The following is a 17703-nucleotide window of genomic DNA, read 5'->3' as shown; positions in this document are numbered from 1 at the left end:
CAATTTATGCATTAAATATAGTTGACCTATTGCTTATAGTATCTAAGAAACAAACTTAACCATGAAAACTTAACATTGACCAATGAACCATGAAAATGAGGTCAAGGTCAGATGATACCTGCCAGACAGACATATACACCTTACAATCCTTCCATACAACAAATATAGTTGATCTATTGCTTATAGTTGAAGAAAATCAGACCAAAACACAAAAACTTAACACTGAGAAATGAACCGTGAAAATGAGGTCAAGGTCAAATAAAACTTGCAAGACTGACATGTACATCATAAAATATTTCCATTCACCAAATATAGTTGACCTATTATATAGTATTAGAAAAAAAGACCAAAACTCAAAAATTCAACTTTGACCACTGAACCATGAAAATGAGGTCAAGGTCAGATGACACCTACCAGTTAGACATGTACACCCTACAATCATTCCATATACCAAATATAGTAGACCTACTGCTTATAGTATCTGATATATGGACGACCACGAAAACTTAACCTTGTTCACTGATCCATGAAATGAGGTCGAGGTCAAATGAAAATTGTCTGACGGGCATGAGGAACTTGCAAGGTACGCACATACTAAATATAGTTAACCTATTACTCATAATAAGAAAGAAATTTACATTACAAAAAATGTTGACTTTTTTTTCAAGTAGTCACTGAACCATGAAAATGAGGTCAAGGACAATGGACATATGACAGACGGAAACTTCGTAACATAAGGCATCTATATACAAAGTATGAAGCATCAAGGTCTTCTAGCTTCTAAAATATAAAGCTTTTAAGAAGTTAGCTAACGCCGCCGCTGGATCACCATCCCTATGTCAAGCTTTCTGCGACAAAAGTCGCAGGCTCAACAAAAACTACCATGGTACATAATATTAAATTCCAAACAACCTATTGAAAACTTTGTGTACAAACATCAAACTAACATCAAAAACTCGTGATAAAGTTAAAGGTTCTATAAGGCTCCAATGTATTTCTTGCTAAAATTTCAAATAAGGATTTATTGAGTATTTGGTTTGTCAAAACGCTGCACTATGTGCTACCTAGGCCTATATGTGGTTGTAGTCCAGAAGATTTTGTGAAATGTCATGAAAATCTTGTTAATTGTGAAAAGTGCATCTGATGTAGAAAAATTGGTACTGTAAAGGGTAATTTTTACCACTGGGTCGATACCTCTGCTGGTGAACTGTTACCCCCTGAGGGTATCACTAGCCCAGTAGCCAGAACTTCAGTACTAGCATGAAATATGCTGAAGTCAAATATGGAAAATTATTTAAATTAAGGAATATATCTCCTTCATTCAAACCTCTGCCTTATCCTGATTACGCTATAATTTAAGTCCTCTTTTGTTTTTCAGCTCTTCATAGTTTGTATAAGGTTTTGGATTTTCAATTATTTTGAAGAGACAATAATTGTTGAAATGCACCTCTTGTGCAGTAAAATTGGTACTTTTAATGTTATTTTTTATTGAAAAAGCTCAACATAAATAGTTCTATTTCACTTTCTTTAATGTCTATTCATCAACTTGAAACACTTTTTATATTGCAAAATGGACAATTCGAAGCCAAGTAAGGCCCTTACTGAAATTACTACTTTACCATCCCTCATCATATTTTTTACTATTTTATGGACCTCTAATTTATAACAAAAGCAATTCAATGAAATATTTCTACCCCTTAGTCAATCTATACAAGTAGACAAGTTGATAGAATTCTGTCCTAGTTGATAGAATTCTGTCCTCATTTTATATACTGACAAAAAATATTGATGTTATAAGAACAATTTATTTGTCAAGTCCCTAAGCTTTCCAGTCTTGGTTGTGTATTCTCTATGATTTCTGTCATTATTTCTGGTTTTAAAATATCTTTTACCTACAAAAGAACATAGAATACTCATGTAAAATAGACAAAATATAAGGGTATGCATTAATTAAAGTTATATTTCTCTCAATAAAAAGAATGTAAAATGCCTGACAGAGATATGATGTCATTATTTGGACTATGAAATTGTATGGTTCTCCAATCAGTTCATAAGTATGTGTGCATAAAATGAAATAGTATGGTCATTTGAGTGCAGAAATGTTATTTGTGAGGTCACTGTGACTTCATGAACATGTCATAATTGACACCCTTGACTAAAAATACCACTTTTAATTGACTTTTCAGTTAAATGGAATAAACAAACAAGAGTGCACACACTGAAATGTCTCGCCTGTTTTACTGACCATTGATTTTATGTTGAAAGTCTTCTACAAGTATCACATAAACTTAACAATTTATAAAGACCCATGACAATGAGGTCAAGGTCAGAAAAATCTGGTCAGACAGACATGTTCACCTTACAATTATTCCATACACCAAGAATAGTTAACCTATTGCTTATGGTAATTGAAAAACAGACCATAATATAAAAACTTAACATTGACCAATAAACCATAAAAATGAGGTCAAGGGCAGATGAACCCACCAGACTGACAAGGTACCCCTTACAATCATTCCATACACCAAATATAGTTGACTTACTGCTTATAGTATCTGTGAAATGGACCTAATCATGTAACTTTAACTTTAATCACTTATCCATGAAATGAGGTCGAGGTCAGGTGAACCCTGTCAGGAGGACATGTAGATGTTGCAAGGAACCCATATACCAAATATAGTTATCCTATTACTCATAATATGTGAGAAATTCACAGGACAAGAAAACTTGATTTTTTTCAAGCAGTAACTGAACCATGAAAATGAGGTCAAGGACAATTGACATATTACAGATGGAAACTTTGTAACATAAGATATCTGCCTACCAGTTATGAAGCATCTAGGTCTTCAACCTTCTGAAATATAAAGCTTTATACAAATAATTTATATCTCCCATAGTGCGACTTTCATCACAGGCCAGACAAAAATATCTTTGAATAGGATACTTTATAACAAAATATTATTTATGGTTAGGCTGTTCCTCATATTTAATAAGAAGATCTGAAATTAATGCAATCTTGTGCTTATTTCCTTAACTGCAAGATTTAAATCAATGGTCTGTCATGTTAATGAAAGAATTAATGCATCAACAAATCCAAAATCACAATGAACAAAATTTCTACAAAATATTATAGACAGTGAAATCTGAGATATTCCTCATTACAACACGATTATCATGTAATATTATTAATTGTTCATAGAGGAATGTAACACAGTTCCTACCCGTTTGATATATTGTTATATAATTGATTGATTGTTGGTTGCTTAATGTCCAGTGGCAAATATTTCATGCATGTTCAGGAAAATACCATTATATGTAGCATACTTACATTAAATCTTAGAGATTCTTCATAAGAATACAACACACTTGTATCATATAACATCATCTGATGTTCAGAGAGAGCTATTACACAGTTCCTTAACCTAGCTATCACTTCTCTGTCTCCTTTAGAAACTGGCTAAAATCAGAAAAAAAGGTTGAAATATACTTATATAACTATTTCAAGGTCATAGTTTACATCAACTTATATTTTAAAATGTAGTGGAAGACATTTCACATTGTTAATTCTTTTATTTTCTTTGGTACACCAATCAATCAATCATAGACTGTTGATAGATTATATTTTCGTGGATACTTTGTTGAGTGGTTTCACCATACAATCCTATTAAAGTTCACAAACACAGTCGCACCTGTCTGTTCTGATTGCCAAAATTTCATCAGACTCACTACTTTTACATTTTGTGCCAATCTGATTGTCTGACTGTTCATTAATGACAAAACAGGTTGTTGCAACATTAAGTATTTGGTCAAACAATGAGACATTGGATGATGGTTTCAGCCTATAATAATGTCACTGAAAAACATAATTTTTGGAACCAGTTAAAGTAATTACTTTAATAATGGCGGACCACCAAATATTTTGTAGGACCAGCAAAAGTTTGCACCCTTTTCACTCCTTGGTTTGACAAAAGAAATGAAGTTTCGGGTGTTCTATCATATGAAAAATTTGTATTTTGTTGCAAAATTCACTTCACGGTTCACCTTTCTTCATGAAATTCTCCAAAATTAGTATCCCATGCCCACTAACATAAATGTACCCAAAGTATCAGAGTCAAACTTGTGTATCAGTCAAAGCATCCAGTATCTATTATTTGTCAAATGTTAAAAATCTGGGACCGGTACTCTATTGTACATAACTGATACCAACATGGCCAGATTACATTGAAGAGTAAATCTGTATACATTTTTTTTTAATCAAGTGACTTTTTCACAAACTACTAAATAAATGAGAACTCGTTATAAACCTTAAAGTGATTCACAAAAAAGCTGTTTATTGTCACAAAATTTATTTGGTTATGATCTCTATTTTGGTGACGTGAAACAGCTATATCATTTGAATCAATTTTATTGAGATGAAATCCAAAGAATGGATTATTAGTGCAAATGTATACTTTCTCAATATTATGCAACAAAAGATCAGAGACTTTAATTCTTAATTATAATAATATCCCTTTTACATTTCATATTAATAGCTAACCTGAAATTTCTGTGACTTATAATTTTGGTCAAAAATCAGCTAGCTGTTGGTTTTCTTGTTTAAATTGTTTCACATTTTGTTATGTCTCGGCCTTTTATGTGTGACTATGCGGTATGGGCTTTGCTCATTGATAAAGGGCATGTGGTGACCCATAGTGGCTTATATCTAAGTCAATGGAACTCTGGTGGATAATTGTCTCATTGGCAACCATACCACATCTCCTTATCTTTATAAATATGCAAACAAATTTTTTTGGTTTTATAAACATTATAGCATCTATACCATAAAACATCACCTGATGGCTGCAAGACAGGAATGTAGTTATACAAGTAACCATCATAATTATGAATGACTTTTGCCCTATTCTGCAAACTTCAACACTATCAGCTGATTGATGTTTAATGCCAACATATAAACATAGTTTAATATATCATACTGATCCCTAAGTGCCTGACCTGGAGCAGCTATGCATTTCTGATACTGTAAATTCAGAAATTATTGCATGCATTTATTATTGCGATTTTTTAAGAATGGACAACAATGCAAAATTAATTATTGCAATTTCAGAAATATCAGTATACATATATGCATCAGATATCATAATGCAGGTTCTTATTATTGCGATACTCACCCAGTCGCATTATTCACATTAATAAAAACCGGGCAAAAATTTCTGAATTTACAGTACTTTAATATGAATAAAAGGAGATATGGGGTATACATCAAAGAGACAACAAACCAAAAACACAAAAAATAAAAAGACATTTAAAGGTAAAAAAATATATATTCATCAACAATAAATAAATGTCTATTCAATATGTCAATCTTAACTAGCTAGATCTTATTCCAATATAAACAACAAATGCATACCTCTAAATCTTGTTCATAACCTCCTGTTTGTTCTGTCTCTTCGTTCATTGTAGCCGAAATCCAGACAGAGCCATTGTTCCCAAGAATTATTGTAGCACCACATGGTAATGTGTGAAAATGTGTTTTCCTTCGTTTGATTAAGGATGGTGATACTTGTATAATAGTCCCTTGAGCCAGCTGTCAAACATATACATGTCAATTAATTTGTTGTGACAGTAAGTTAAACTTTTATTAAATGGAGGAAATTAAATTCACCATAAATGAATAGTACCTATTTTCATACACAAGTAACAGTAATTAGTAAGTTATCATTCATTACTTATTATCTTAATTTTCTATTAACGTTTATTCACAGTCACTCAAAACAGAGAAAAATAACATTATTTTTTCAAAAACTGTAACAATCTTCACTTTAATTTCTAGATGTGTACTTCAATTTTCAATTCTTAATAAATAAAGACCAATGTATCAAGATTACAGCATGATATTAGGTTGTTATTGTACACTTATTTGATGGGTTTTTCTATTCAGTTTCATTTTAGCAAATTGGTGGCGGAAACAGAAGTAAACCACAAACAGTTATCAATAAATGTCAGTCCATCACATATCAAGTTCACTTTATCATCTCTATAAATAACTCTTGCTTAACCAAATAACCTAGTAGTTACAGGTTTGAATGTTTGTCGTGACTAATCAACAAGACCAATTGGTTTTTAAGCTCCTCTAAGAAAACTTCTACTGGTACATACCTTTCCATATTTTAAACTTCTAGTGTGTAAAGATAATGCACCGTCAGAAAATACAGATTGCACCTCTGCCTGTACAAGTTAAGGAAAAAGTCACAAAATAACATCTGTGTATTCAACAAATACACGAAAAAATACTGTGTATCCAGCAGAAAAAAATTGACCTTTCAAAACTATCATATTTATTTATCAAAATTATTTTTTATAAAGGTTACCTTTTCAGACCTAAAGAACTTTATAAGGGATTCTCAATGTTAACACTAATAACAAGAAGTTGAGATATCAAAATGCTTTTCTCATAATTTCCTGGAACATTTTTGTATTACTGTAGACAAATTACTCATTTTTTTTTTTCATATAACAATCTGTTCTTATGAACTTATTCACATTGTCATATACAGTAAATTTTTCTTGATGACTTTTGCATATTTCAATTACAACAGATTGTATGATTTTACAAGTAGCACTTTGTATACATTGTTCAGGATTTAGGACTGGTTGTAAGTGATATGACCTTTTGTGAAATATATGTCAGTCTGTGTTTTGATCAAGTAAGAGCAACTTAAAGAAGTAAAATTAAGCTTACGATCAGTGCAATTTGGGGAAAAAACTTACTGTTTTCCTATGAATTTGTTGTGTATAGAAACCACATAACAGGTAATTTCCTCCCTAATTGCACCAATGTAAGTTTGATTTGATTTTATTTAGTTGCTCCTTCTTGACCGCATACCAGAATGCCCTACCACAGAGTAAAAAAAATCTGCTGAAAAATTACATAACTCTGGGTCAAAAGTTGGTAATATGTAAATAGTCTAATTACAGCTGACTTTTACAAAATACAATTATATATTGTAACCTTAATTTGACAAGGATACACTTATGAGGTCTCCTTCTTTGAGATAATTTCTCATCATCTTTTCATCTTCCTCTGATCTTCTCCTCTACAAGGGGAAAGCATTGAAAACTTTTACTTTACACAATGTTATAAATTTACAAAATATCATGATATATCCTTGGAATCAGACACTTTCAAATCAATGTAGTAGACATTTCAACATGAATATATGTCATATAATGTTTTATAATAAAAACTGTAATACTAAACATGCTAAAATGTCATCTTTGCCAGCCAAGGGTTATGATCCAGTCCCCTCCTCTCCACCCTTGGCAGATTAAGTCAACATTTGTGATTACAATGCTGCACCATCTAAGTCACGCCCATTCAGACTACATCATTCTTGACCAATGGCAGCACTAAAACTCTCTTCAGTGTGGAGGTGTAAAAATGGTTGTGTCTCGTGTTTACAAATTTCATGAAGTAGGAACCGAAAATATACGTGGACATTCCAACACTTGCTCGAGAATCATACCCTGGAACTCCAATTAGTTGATTAAGAACTTTAAAATTGTCAATAAAATATTGACCTATGTTTTGGGGATAAAGACTTGTTGCACAATCAGCACATGGCAATTGTTTTTTTTTCATTTTCTACATTTACACTTGATCATCTTAAAAGCATTTTTTGATTGGATGCTGCCAGATACAACTGCGATCAATGGAAATCATTACCTCGTGGATCAGAAATTCTATCTTAATCCCCCAAGGGTGGAGAGGAGGAGACTGGATCGTAACCCTTAGCTAGCGAAGATGCTAAAATTTATGCTCTTTGAAGAATTTTCATTTTGAAAAATATAGGGGAGATAACTCATCAAGAAAATAAATGTGGATAGTGTCCACATGTGGACACAGATGATGCCCCTGCTTGCAAATCATATAGTTATAAAGGGACATAACTGAAGAACGGTAAAAGTGACGCTACCCAAATTTGAACTTGATCTGAGTTTTGTGGTAATTAGCACTGTGTGTAAGTCTATTAACATTTGGTTGAGGCTAACTTAAATAGAGAACAGAAACTAAAAATTCAGCAATTTTTCTATTTGTAAACACGCATAACTCTAGAACGGTTGTGTATAAGTTTTATAACATTTGGTTGAGACAAACTAAAAAATTCAGCAATTTTTATGTTTATAAAGAGACATAACTCAAGAATGGTAAAAGTGTCGCCACCTAATTTTGTACTTAATCTGTATTATGTAGTAATAAGCATTGTGTATAAGTTTCATAACATTTGGTGTAGGCAAACTTAAGTTAGAAAACGGAAACTAAAAATTTGTACTTGATCTTAGTTTTGTGGTAATGAATATTGTGTATAGGTTTCATAATGTTTAGTTGGGGCAAACTTAAGTTACAGAATGGAAACTAAAAATTTTGTAATCTTTCGATTTATAAAGGGGCATAACTCAATAATGATTAAAGTGACACTACCCAAATTCAACTTGATCTGTGTTTTATCAGTGGAAGTCAAAATTAAACATTGCATTGTATAAAGTATTGATTTTTTGTAGTTGATTCAACTATAGTCATGGACAAAGGAAGATAACTCCAATTTTAAAAATTACTTGATATTTAGAAGAAAATAAAAATTTTGCAATTTTTCCATTTATAAAGGGGCATAACTATAGAATGGTTAAAGTGACACCACCAAAATTCAAACTAGATCTGTGTTTTGTGGTAATAAGCATTGTGTATAAGTTTCATAACATTTGGTTGAGGCAAACTTAAGTTAGAGAACGGAAACTAAAAATTTTGCAATTTTTCCATTTATAAAGGGGCATAACTATAGAAAGAATAAAGTGACGCCACAAAAATTCAAAATTGATCTGTGTTTTGTGGTAATAAGCATTGTATATAAGTTTCATAACATTTGGTTGAGGCAAACTTAAGCTAGAGAACGGAAACTAAAAATTTTGCAATTTTTCCATTTATAAAGGGGCATAACTCTAGAACGGTTAAAGTGACTCCACCAAAATTCACACTTGATACTGTGTTTTGTGGTATTAAGCATTGTGTATAAGTTTCATGACATTTTGTTGAGGCAAACTCAAGTTAGAGAACGGAAACCAATACGGTGGGGGCATAAAAATGTATAAATTGCATTTCACCAGAAATATAGTACACAGTACGTTGTTCTATCAAATTATCAAATATATTACAACTTGAATATATATTTGTTTATATTCTAAACATATATTCAACATTACTATGCATCAATTATATTAATTGTCCACATATACTCCTTTTCTTACAAAGAGAACAAGTCAAGTAAGTGTGCTAAAGCAATTTAAAAGGACAAATCGATTCTTACAAGTTCTCCACCAGGCAGATTAACTGATGACAACATTAATATTGAATCTAACTTTGATCTGGTATCTACTTTCCATCTCTTTTGGCCCACTTCTATAATCCTTCCAATCACCACATCTCCAACTTCACCATTATATCTGTGGATTAAAAATAATTATGTCTTACAAAACCACTTCTATATGCTTACCAATCAAGGTAGAAGGTGTGGATGGTCATGAGATAACCTTCACAAGACATGCAAGATAGACTTAGACATACATTGTATATCAAAGGGACAGTACTGTCATTGTTGTGCATATTTATATTATCTATGTTTTTGAAGCTCAATACATTTGTTTATCCTCATCTCATCAAAGAGCTTTAAAGAAATTTTTAAAATATGTTGAAGGTTGTATGGTGACCTCTAGAAGTCTTTTGGTTCCCTGGAGTTGTTGTTTGCTATCACATCAGTTTTTACCCATCATTTCAATTCATTTATGATGTTGTTTCAAATGAAGTTGTAAGAAACTAAATAATTATAGAGAAAGAGTGCATCTTTCATCTTTTCAGGGAAATTCACCAATAATGTGTATTACGGTCATTATGATTGACTAACAAAGGTGTATTAAATTTTTATTGACTTACAATAGTGTACATGTACATCTATATAATTATTTTTGGCTAGTGATAGGATATCACATTCTAATTGATATGTTGAATATCTTTTGTCTTTAAGACTCTTTATGTTATTTTTTTGGTGCTTAATACCAATCTAATGAGCCAAGCCATTTCCAACTGATTTTTACAGATTGTTTTTATGTCGTTTCTACAGTTTTATTTGTGCTGTTAAAGCACTGTCCCAATTTAGGGGAGGGATGAGTGCTCACAAACATGTTTAACACATGGCTATACATGTACCAATTCAGGAGCCTGTAATCATGGTAATTCAGTGGTTGTCCTTGGTTGCTGTCTGTCATGTTTATTTTCCCTTCATTTACAAATCAGGCCATTGGTTTTCTCCGACATTTAAATTGCTTCACATTTTGTCATGTTTAGGCCTTTAATACCTGACAGTAGGGTGCATGTTTTGCTCAATGTTGAAGGCTGTATGGTGATGTAGTTGCATACATGTACATCCACATCATTTGGACTCTGGTAGATAGCTGTCTCATTGGCAATCATACCACATCCCCTTATTTTAATATTGTGTTCATAATGACTAACACATGACTTACAATGGTGTATATAATCATTATTCACTAATTGAAAACTGTATATATGCAATATTGAAATAATCTGACTGGTCCAATAAAATTGATATAATGTTTACCTTGTTTTAAGAGGTTTTACACATATCAATTTGTTGACTCTTTCAACAACACCAGCTACTGAGGCATGAAGTTTCTCATCTTCCATATATGTTCCATGACCACTGGAAATATGCAACAAAAAGTGAAATATAAATTATTTCTCTGGTCCCTATAATGGCAAAATCCTTACTTTTCTTTAAGTTTTGAAGGGAGGCAAAAAAAGCTGAAATTGAGCAATATACCTGCAAAATCCTACACTTGCAAGTTAAAATATATAATCCTTTATACATGTTGAATTAAAAAATATAGCCATTTTCATATATATATATAAATATATATCATATCCATTTTGTTACATCTTGTGATCCGTTTATTTGGCAATCGCCAATGGCAGTCAGCAGGGTTTAAGAACATCCCTTGTTTGCCTGTTAGTCAAATGCGTTTTGTTTGAATATACTTTTTCACTTTTTTGGTCCTTTGGGAAATGTTGTTTGTGCTGTATTTAGACCCCTCTACCAAGAAATTTGTTTTTCATGCACACGTATAAAAATTGCGGTTTTTATCCAAAGCAATCATAGGTTTGAACGTTGTTTTCAATTTAGACTTATTTATATTTTTTTGTTTGGGCTTGTATTACAATGTATATTTGCCTTCGGGTTTATATGATCCGTTCATCCTATTTCGACTCTTCAAAATTCAAGAGTCTATCCTAAATTGAGGTAAATTATATGGCCTTCCAAATACCGTTTCCATTCCTAACATCACTGAAGAGACATTAATTGTCGAAATCCGGATATGGTGTACAAATTTTTGCACCTCATGTTTGCAGTATACCATCTTTCCACAAGTTTATTGTTATCTGTTTGGTATTAAATTAATAATAAAGATCCATTTTTTTACATCTTGTGATCTGTTTATTTGGCAATCGCCAATGGCAGTCAGCAGGGTTTAAGAACATCCGTTGTTCGACCTGTTAGTCAAATGCGTTTTGTTTAAATATACTTTTTCACTTTTTTGGTCTTTTGAAAATGTTGTTTGTGCTGTATTTAGACCCCTCTACCAAGAAATTTGTTTTTCATGCACACATATAAAAATTGCAGTTTTTATCCAACGCAATCATAGGTTTGAATGTTGTCTTCAATTTAGACAGTCTAAATTATTATGCAGTGTAATAGTCTTACAAAGTTCAACAAGTTCATTTATACTGTGATTCCTTGTTTTAAAAAAAGGAACCCAACTTTTGTTGATCAGGAATGTCCCCTGAAACTAATTGAAGTAAAATTTTGAACTTGATTTTCAGATCTTATATCCCTAATCTTCATATTTAAGTGACACATCAGTCATGTCAGTCAAATCATGCAATTACTGCCTACTTATTTGATGCCTTAGTCCTTCAAAGTCTGACAAACATGTATAGCTAGTAATATACATACATCCTTGGTCCCTTGCTGTTACCCAAAATAATGTTGATTTTCATCTCGCGCAAAAGTGACTAAAGCCCTCAAAATCCTAGCTTAAACCCTGTTTAGACTTATATATATATCAGTTGCGCATTCAAGAATTTGTGAAAAAGGGGGTTCACAGAGGCAACCTTAGGAGTAAAATGTAATATTATGACCAAGATTAAACGAATGTTAAACTTTGTTACCTGTAAAAAAAAATATATATATATAATAATTGTATTCCAATACATTTCTTTAATAATCAATGTAGAAGTAGTTTTACTAAGCTATATATTTCATGTTAATTAACTTATAATTCGACATATTGTTTTTCATTTCAAGTTTTTGTCACATGATCTGTACTGTAAACAATAAAACTTTTCCGTCAGAATTTCAAAAAAAAAATTTTGTTGTGCCATTGAACTATCCGGAAATAAGGATTTGTCAATTACATTTTTTTCAGTTAGTTTTTTGTACTTGAATGAGAGAAACAGCACATGTGAGACAAAACAATATGGCCATCTCCAGAACAATAAAAGAACAGAGTTCCAATATCCCCCGCACATATTTTATCTATCCAAGGTACAAGGGCAATAACTAAACCAAGAATGTGTCCATAGTACAATCATTTTTTATGTTCAGTGGACCGTGAAACAGGGGTCAAAACTCTAATTTGGCAATAAAATTAGAAAGATCATATCATAGAGAACATGTGTACTAAGTTTCAAGTTGATTGGACTTCAACTTCATCAAAAACTACCTTGACCAGAAACTTTAACCTGAAGCAGGACAGACGGATGCACAGACCAGAAAACATAATGCCCCAACTACTATCGTAGGTGGGGCATAAAAAGCACTTTTTTTTGTTCTTTAAAACTTTTTATTAATATTTTTAAAGAGAAATGAAGGCTTCAGAGCAAATTCATTGTGATTTCCATTATAATTTATATTTCCAAGGGGCATAACTCCTTTAAAATATTTGATCAGAACTTATTTTAGAAAGTGTAAAGGACATTGCTGATATAAACCTATGATATAAGTTTCATAAAATTCTGGCAAGAATCAATTAAACACATGAGAACGATAACATTGCAATTTTCCATATCATCAATATTTTATAGGGGCATAATTCTTAAAATAATTGATCGGGACTGATTTTTGAACTCTTCTCTCTAAAGGTGAGATCATGTAGTTCATGAAAAATTTCCCATATATATAGCGTTAATAGGAGGGTAGGAATGCCCTTTACTGTCTGGCGTTAAACGGTCATTTTTGGCTAATTGGTTAAAATTTTATGGTGAGTCGTCAAAATATTCATATCATGACTTGTCAGGGGTCTCAAACAATTAACTGTTACAGTTATTACTGTAAAAACTTTAACGTGATTTGTCAAAATCAGTTGATTTTTTTTATCGTCATAAAGAAAATGTACATTTTATCATCATGCGCCAAAAATTACTGTTTACTTCATTCAGTGTTCTCCCAAGACCGTTTTAGCGTCGCGGTACCGCGACGCTATATTTTTTTCCCGTGATGCTATAATAATTTCCGCGACGCTATAATTATTTTGAGGATGCTATTTTTCTTGTTTCTATATCGTAAATCCATGTCCTAAATTTTGAACTTTCATCTAATTACCGCGTATGATCATAAAAATTATATCACCTTTAAGTGTAATCCCTTCAAGTCGGACAATAGAGGCATTTCAGAGTGATTAAATAGGTGTTAATTGCCCTTTGGGTGATAACTGTTTGGATACGAATACCCCAAGCTGACACTTGTGACATGATTAATACCACGTGGTCTGGCTGCAATCGCAAATTAAGACATGGAATAGATGTAATCAAAAAATCATAAAACAGTTCGAAATCTACGTTTTGCATTACGGAAATTCAAAGATACAAACGATTTTCTCTTTAAAAGAGGTTTGGTCGTTTATTTTTACAACTTTCAGTCAGGGGTACTACTTGTACAAGTAATTTTTATTTACTTGAAGAAGTAAATAAAATATACTTATACAAGTTAATTATATTGTCTGAATAATCTCCCCTTAATTTTCTAAAAAATTTACTTGTATAAGTAAATTTTTTTTACAATCCCACAAAAATTCTCAAGTTTTGAGATGTAAAATCATGCCTTTAATAATTTTTCTCAGGTTAGCTCATAATTTTTGATAAGAGTTCAATGTTTCATCTCATTAATTCAACAAAGAAACTGATTGAGCAAAGATCTTAAGTATTTGCGCAAGGCCTTCAAAAATTGCTCCTTGGGGGCTTGTAAATGAGCAGTGTTCTAAAGATAAAAGACAAATGAGATTTTCATTGTCCATGAAATTACACTTAAATGAATAGTAAAGACATCTGCAAAGGACAGACAATTCAAAATTCTGTTAGAGCAAAGAAGTTCTAAGAATTCAAGAAAAGAAGATAGGATGACTTTTTTACTTGTATAAGTAAAAAAATCTGAACGCCTAAGGGACATAACTAGGCCAAAAAATAATTTACTTATACAAGTAAATAAAATACACTTGTATAAGTATCCTACAAATTTACTTATATAAGTATATTATAATTACTTCTTCAAGTAAATAAAAATTACTTGTACAAGTAGTACCCCTGACTGACTTTCATAAAATTACTTTCTTTCTCTTCCGCCGGTACTTCTTGTTAATCGAGAGCGAACATATCGGTTTAGAGCTAAATAAGTTGGCTTAAGTTTATGTTTCATCCATTTAATGCATCAAAAGCGTCACATTCGTTCCCAATCTCTTGTCAAACATTGTTTATTTTCGTTAATTTTTCTTCGGCCGCCATTGACTAATTTGTGTAAACTACCGATCGGAACCGGACCAGATATGACAAAAATCCGCATTTTTACGATAATAACTACAGATGCACAAATGGCACAGCAGACAGAAAAAAATATACCAAAAGAGAAAACTACGCATTAACAGACTATTTGTTAGATAACTTTGTTAAAAATATCTATCATCTTGATATAAAGAAACAACTGGGACTAATTCATTGAGTACCATGAAACAATGAGTTTTTAGACTTGAAAAAAGTTTTTTAATTGAAAGTTTATTGCTATATGATACTTTCTCTTCCCTTTTTATATAAAAAACAGTTCTTTTTTTACTTGATATTTAGTATTGTATATGTATAAAGGTTGCACTATAATAAAATATTCATTCTTTCATTCATTTATTTGGGTAGGTAGGGTAACTAGAACCAGAGACATATATTGTATTATATGTCTCTGCTAGAACCACACATATATTTTTATATGGCCCAAGAGGAAAACAATAATTCTGTACAGTAACTATAAATGAATATAGAAAACTGAAACTGAAACAACTGTTATCATGGTTATATTTTAATTGTATTCTCAGTTATAACATAAAGGAAATAGAGCATCACCGCGATGCGACCAATGACATTGAAAAAAATACAGTTTATCTTTTTTACGCCAAATGTGATGCTATCCAAAATTTCTGGGGAGAACACTGTCATTTGGCAAGATTTTTTACCGTTAATCGTCATGAAGGTACCCCAATTACAACCCTCTAATAGGGGTTGGTATTCGGCATAACAAATTCTTTTAATTGATAAGCAGCATTTCAGTAGTTAGGAAAGTGTGATAACATACATGTACAATGTACCAAGGGAACACAAATTATATCTAGAATATAATATCCAGCATATATATACATTATGAATCCCTAAAAATGTTTCAATTTTTAATTTTGCAAGGATACAGGCTTATCCCACTATCTGGTAAACAACGCCATAACCGTGCATAACTGACAAACTTTTCCGTTAAAGGACATAACTAACAATAGGATATTAGTTTTCCTGCTGAAGGTTGGTGCTTCTAGACTCAGGTACTCCAGCTTCCCCCACCAATGAAAACTCCTGCCCATGATTTAGCCAATTGAGCTCAAAGTGGCGTTAAACACCAACAACCAATTTTCATCAATCTAAAATATGCATGAAATATTCATAACTGGGTGGGAATTTTTTTTAACTGATTAAGAAACCAAAAAATTATTATTCCGTCCCCAAACCGATCCGGCCCCAAGTCGATCCGGCCCAAAGTCGATCCGTCCCAAGTCGATCCGGCCCACGTCGATCCGTCCCTACGTCGATCCGGCCCCATAATAAAATATGAATAAACTATATTGACTTTGGAGGATTTTGTGACAAATTTTAACAGTATAAATGGAATTTGTAAAAAGTATCGTTGATGGATGACAACAGGTAAGTGAAGTATTGGAGTACCAGTCAAAGAATTATTTTACATCGATACGAAAATGAGTGTGATTGTGTCTGTTTGTATAGCAGCTTCAACATATTTTAATATGAAGTTATTTTCCATGATAACTTTGAATGTCATGGCGATTTTTATTTTATTTAATTCACACACAGAATAGCTTTACAGTCCAATGGAACCTATAAAATTTAACTCATCATAATGACTTGTTTAATCAAATCATTAGTCTTGGTTTGTTTATTCAACAATTGTCTAATGATTGTGAACTTAGGTAATGCCTCTCGTAATCACTTAATTCAATCAAATCCTGATTGATTAAAGTTACGTAATCAACAAGGTCTTTATAGTTTGATCTTTTGTTTGGTGTTATGTGTTATAATAATTAGTTGTATTTTTTTTCAGGTAACATCAGAGGCTTCTATAATACATGTTTGTTTTTTTGTAATATCGAATATAGTCAATATATTTTTTTAAAGTTGACAATATTTTGAAAAGTTGTGTGTAGATAAAAAAAAACAAGTTATAATATGATGTCACACTATCATAATCTAAAAACGTCTGGAACCATCTTGTAGAAGTGGAGTTTGATGCCATTTGAGAAGTTTTAAGAACTTAAAACAAAAACGAAGTTTGTATGTATCAGCTTGGGGATCGGCTTGTACCGTTGTGTATGTAACTATTTGTTATTACACAGGATGAAAGACTTGTTAAGATCACAGACAATTGAAAGAAAATGCTAATTACTGCATGTTGATGTCTGTTGATTGTACTAAATTCTGTTATATACGTTTTTATTATAATTTTATCCATTAATCTTGAAAACTTGTAATGAAAACATAATCAACATAGTTGTTTTAAACTCATCTGAAGAAAATATTTGTCAAAGGCCAATTTTTTTTTACCGTACACCTTTTACATTATAATAAAATTCATAAACATTTATGAATTACAATTAATATATATCTTTATTTTTATTCCTTATAAATATATTTTTTTATTGGGCCGGATCGACTTTAAATATGGGCCGGATCGACGTTGGGCCGGATCGACGTGGGACGGATCGACTTGGGCCGGATCGACGTGGGGCCGGATCGACATGAAAGCAGTTATGTACACGCATGCATCCATTTCCTACCGCATAAACCCAGTATCTGCAGTGATAACATCGCCTGGACACACAAGGTTTGATATTTCCTCTGTGAACTCTTGCTTCTGACGATCTCTGGCTCCAACAACACGAATATCAACCATGCTGCTTCCTTGATGGTTTGTTTACAGCTCAGATCATTTATGTTCTTTTCGGAAAGTATAAAATTGGATACTTCAAAACGTTTTGAAGACA

General features: G+C 32.0%; 1 protein-coding gene across 1 annotated transcript; it reads right to left on the bottom strand.

The window, feature by feature from the left end:
• Positions 1-1511: 1511 nt before the first annotated feature.
• Positions 1512-17657, bottom strand: LOC127729363 (exosome complex component RRP4-like). Its single transcript, XM_052237137.1, has 8 exons — positions 17497-17657; positions 10668-10769; positions 9360-9495; positions 7029-7094; positions 6157-6225; positions 5408-5584; positions 3329-3457; positions 1512-1892 (listed from the first exon to the last, which is right to left on the bottom strand). Exons 1-8 carry the CDS (start codon positions 17610-17612, stop codon positions 1812-1814), a joined length of 876 nt encoding a protein of 291 aa, XP_052093097.1. The 5' UTR covers positions 17613-17657; the 3' UTR covers positions 1512-1811.
• Between the last annotated feature and the right edge of the window lie 46 nt (positions 17658-17703).

This window comes from Mytilus californianus, unplaced genomic scaffold (genome assembly GCF_021869535.1).
Source record: "Mytilus californianus isolate M0D057914Y unplaced genomic scaffold, xbMytCali1.0.p SCAF_2, whole genome shotgun sequence".
Classification (NCBI taxonomy): Eukaryota; Metazoa; Mollusca; class Bivalvia; order Mytilida; family Mytilidae; genus Mytilus; species Mytilus californianus.
Note: the sequence above shows the minus strand (reverse complement) of the source record. Positions and strands in the feature narration are given on the sequence as shown.

Coding starts and splice junctions, on each gene's coding strand:
- LOC127729363 (XM_052237137.1), bottom strand. CDS start 17,612: ATGGTTGATATTCGTGTTGTTGGAGCCAGAGATCGTCAGAAGCAAGAG. Junction 9,496..10,667: donor GTAAAACCTCTTAAAACAAG/GTAAACATTATA, acceptor TTTAATCCACAG/ATATAATGGTGAAGTTGGAG. Junction 6,226..7,028: donor AAGAAGGAGACCTCATAAGT/GTATCCTTGTCA, acceptor TAACTTGTACAG/GCAGAGGTGCAATCTGTATT.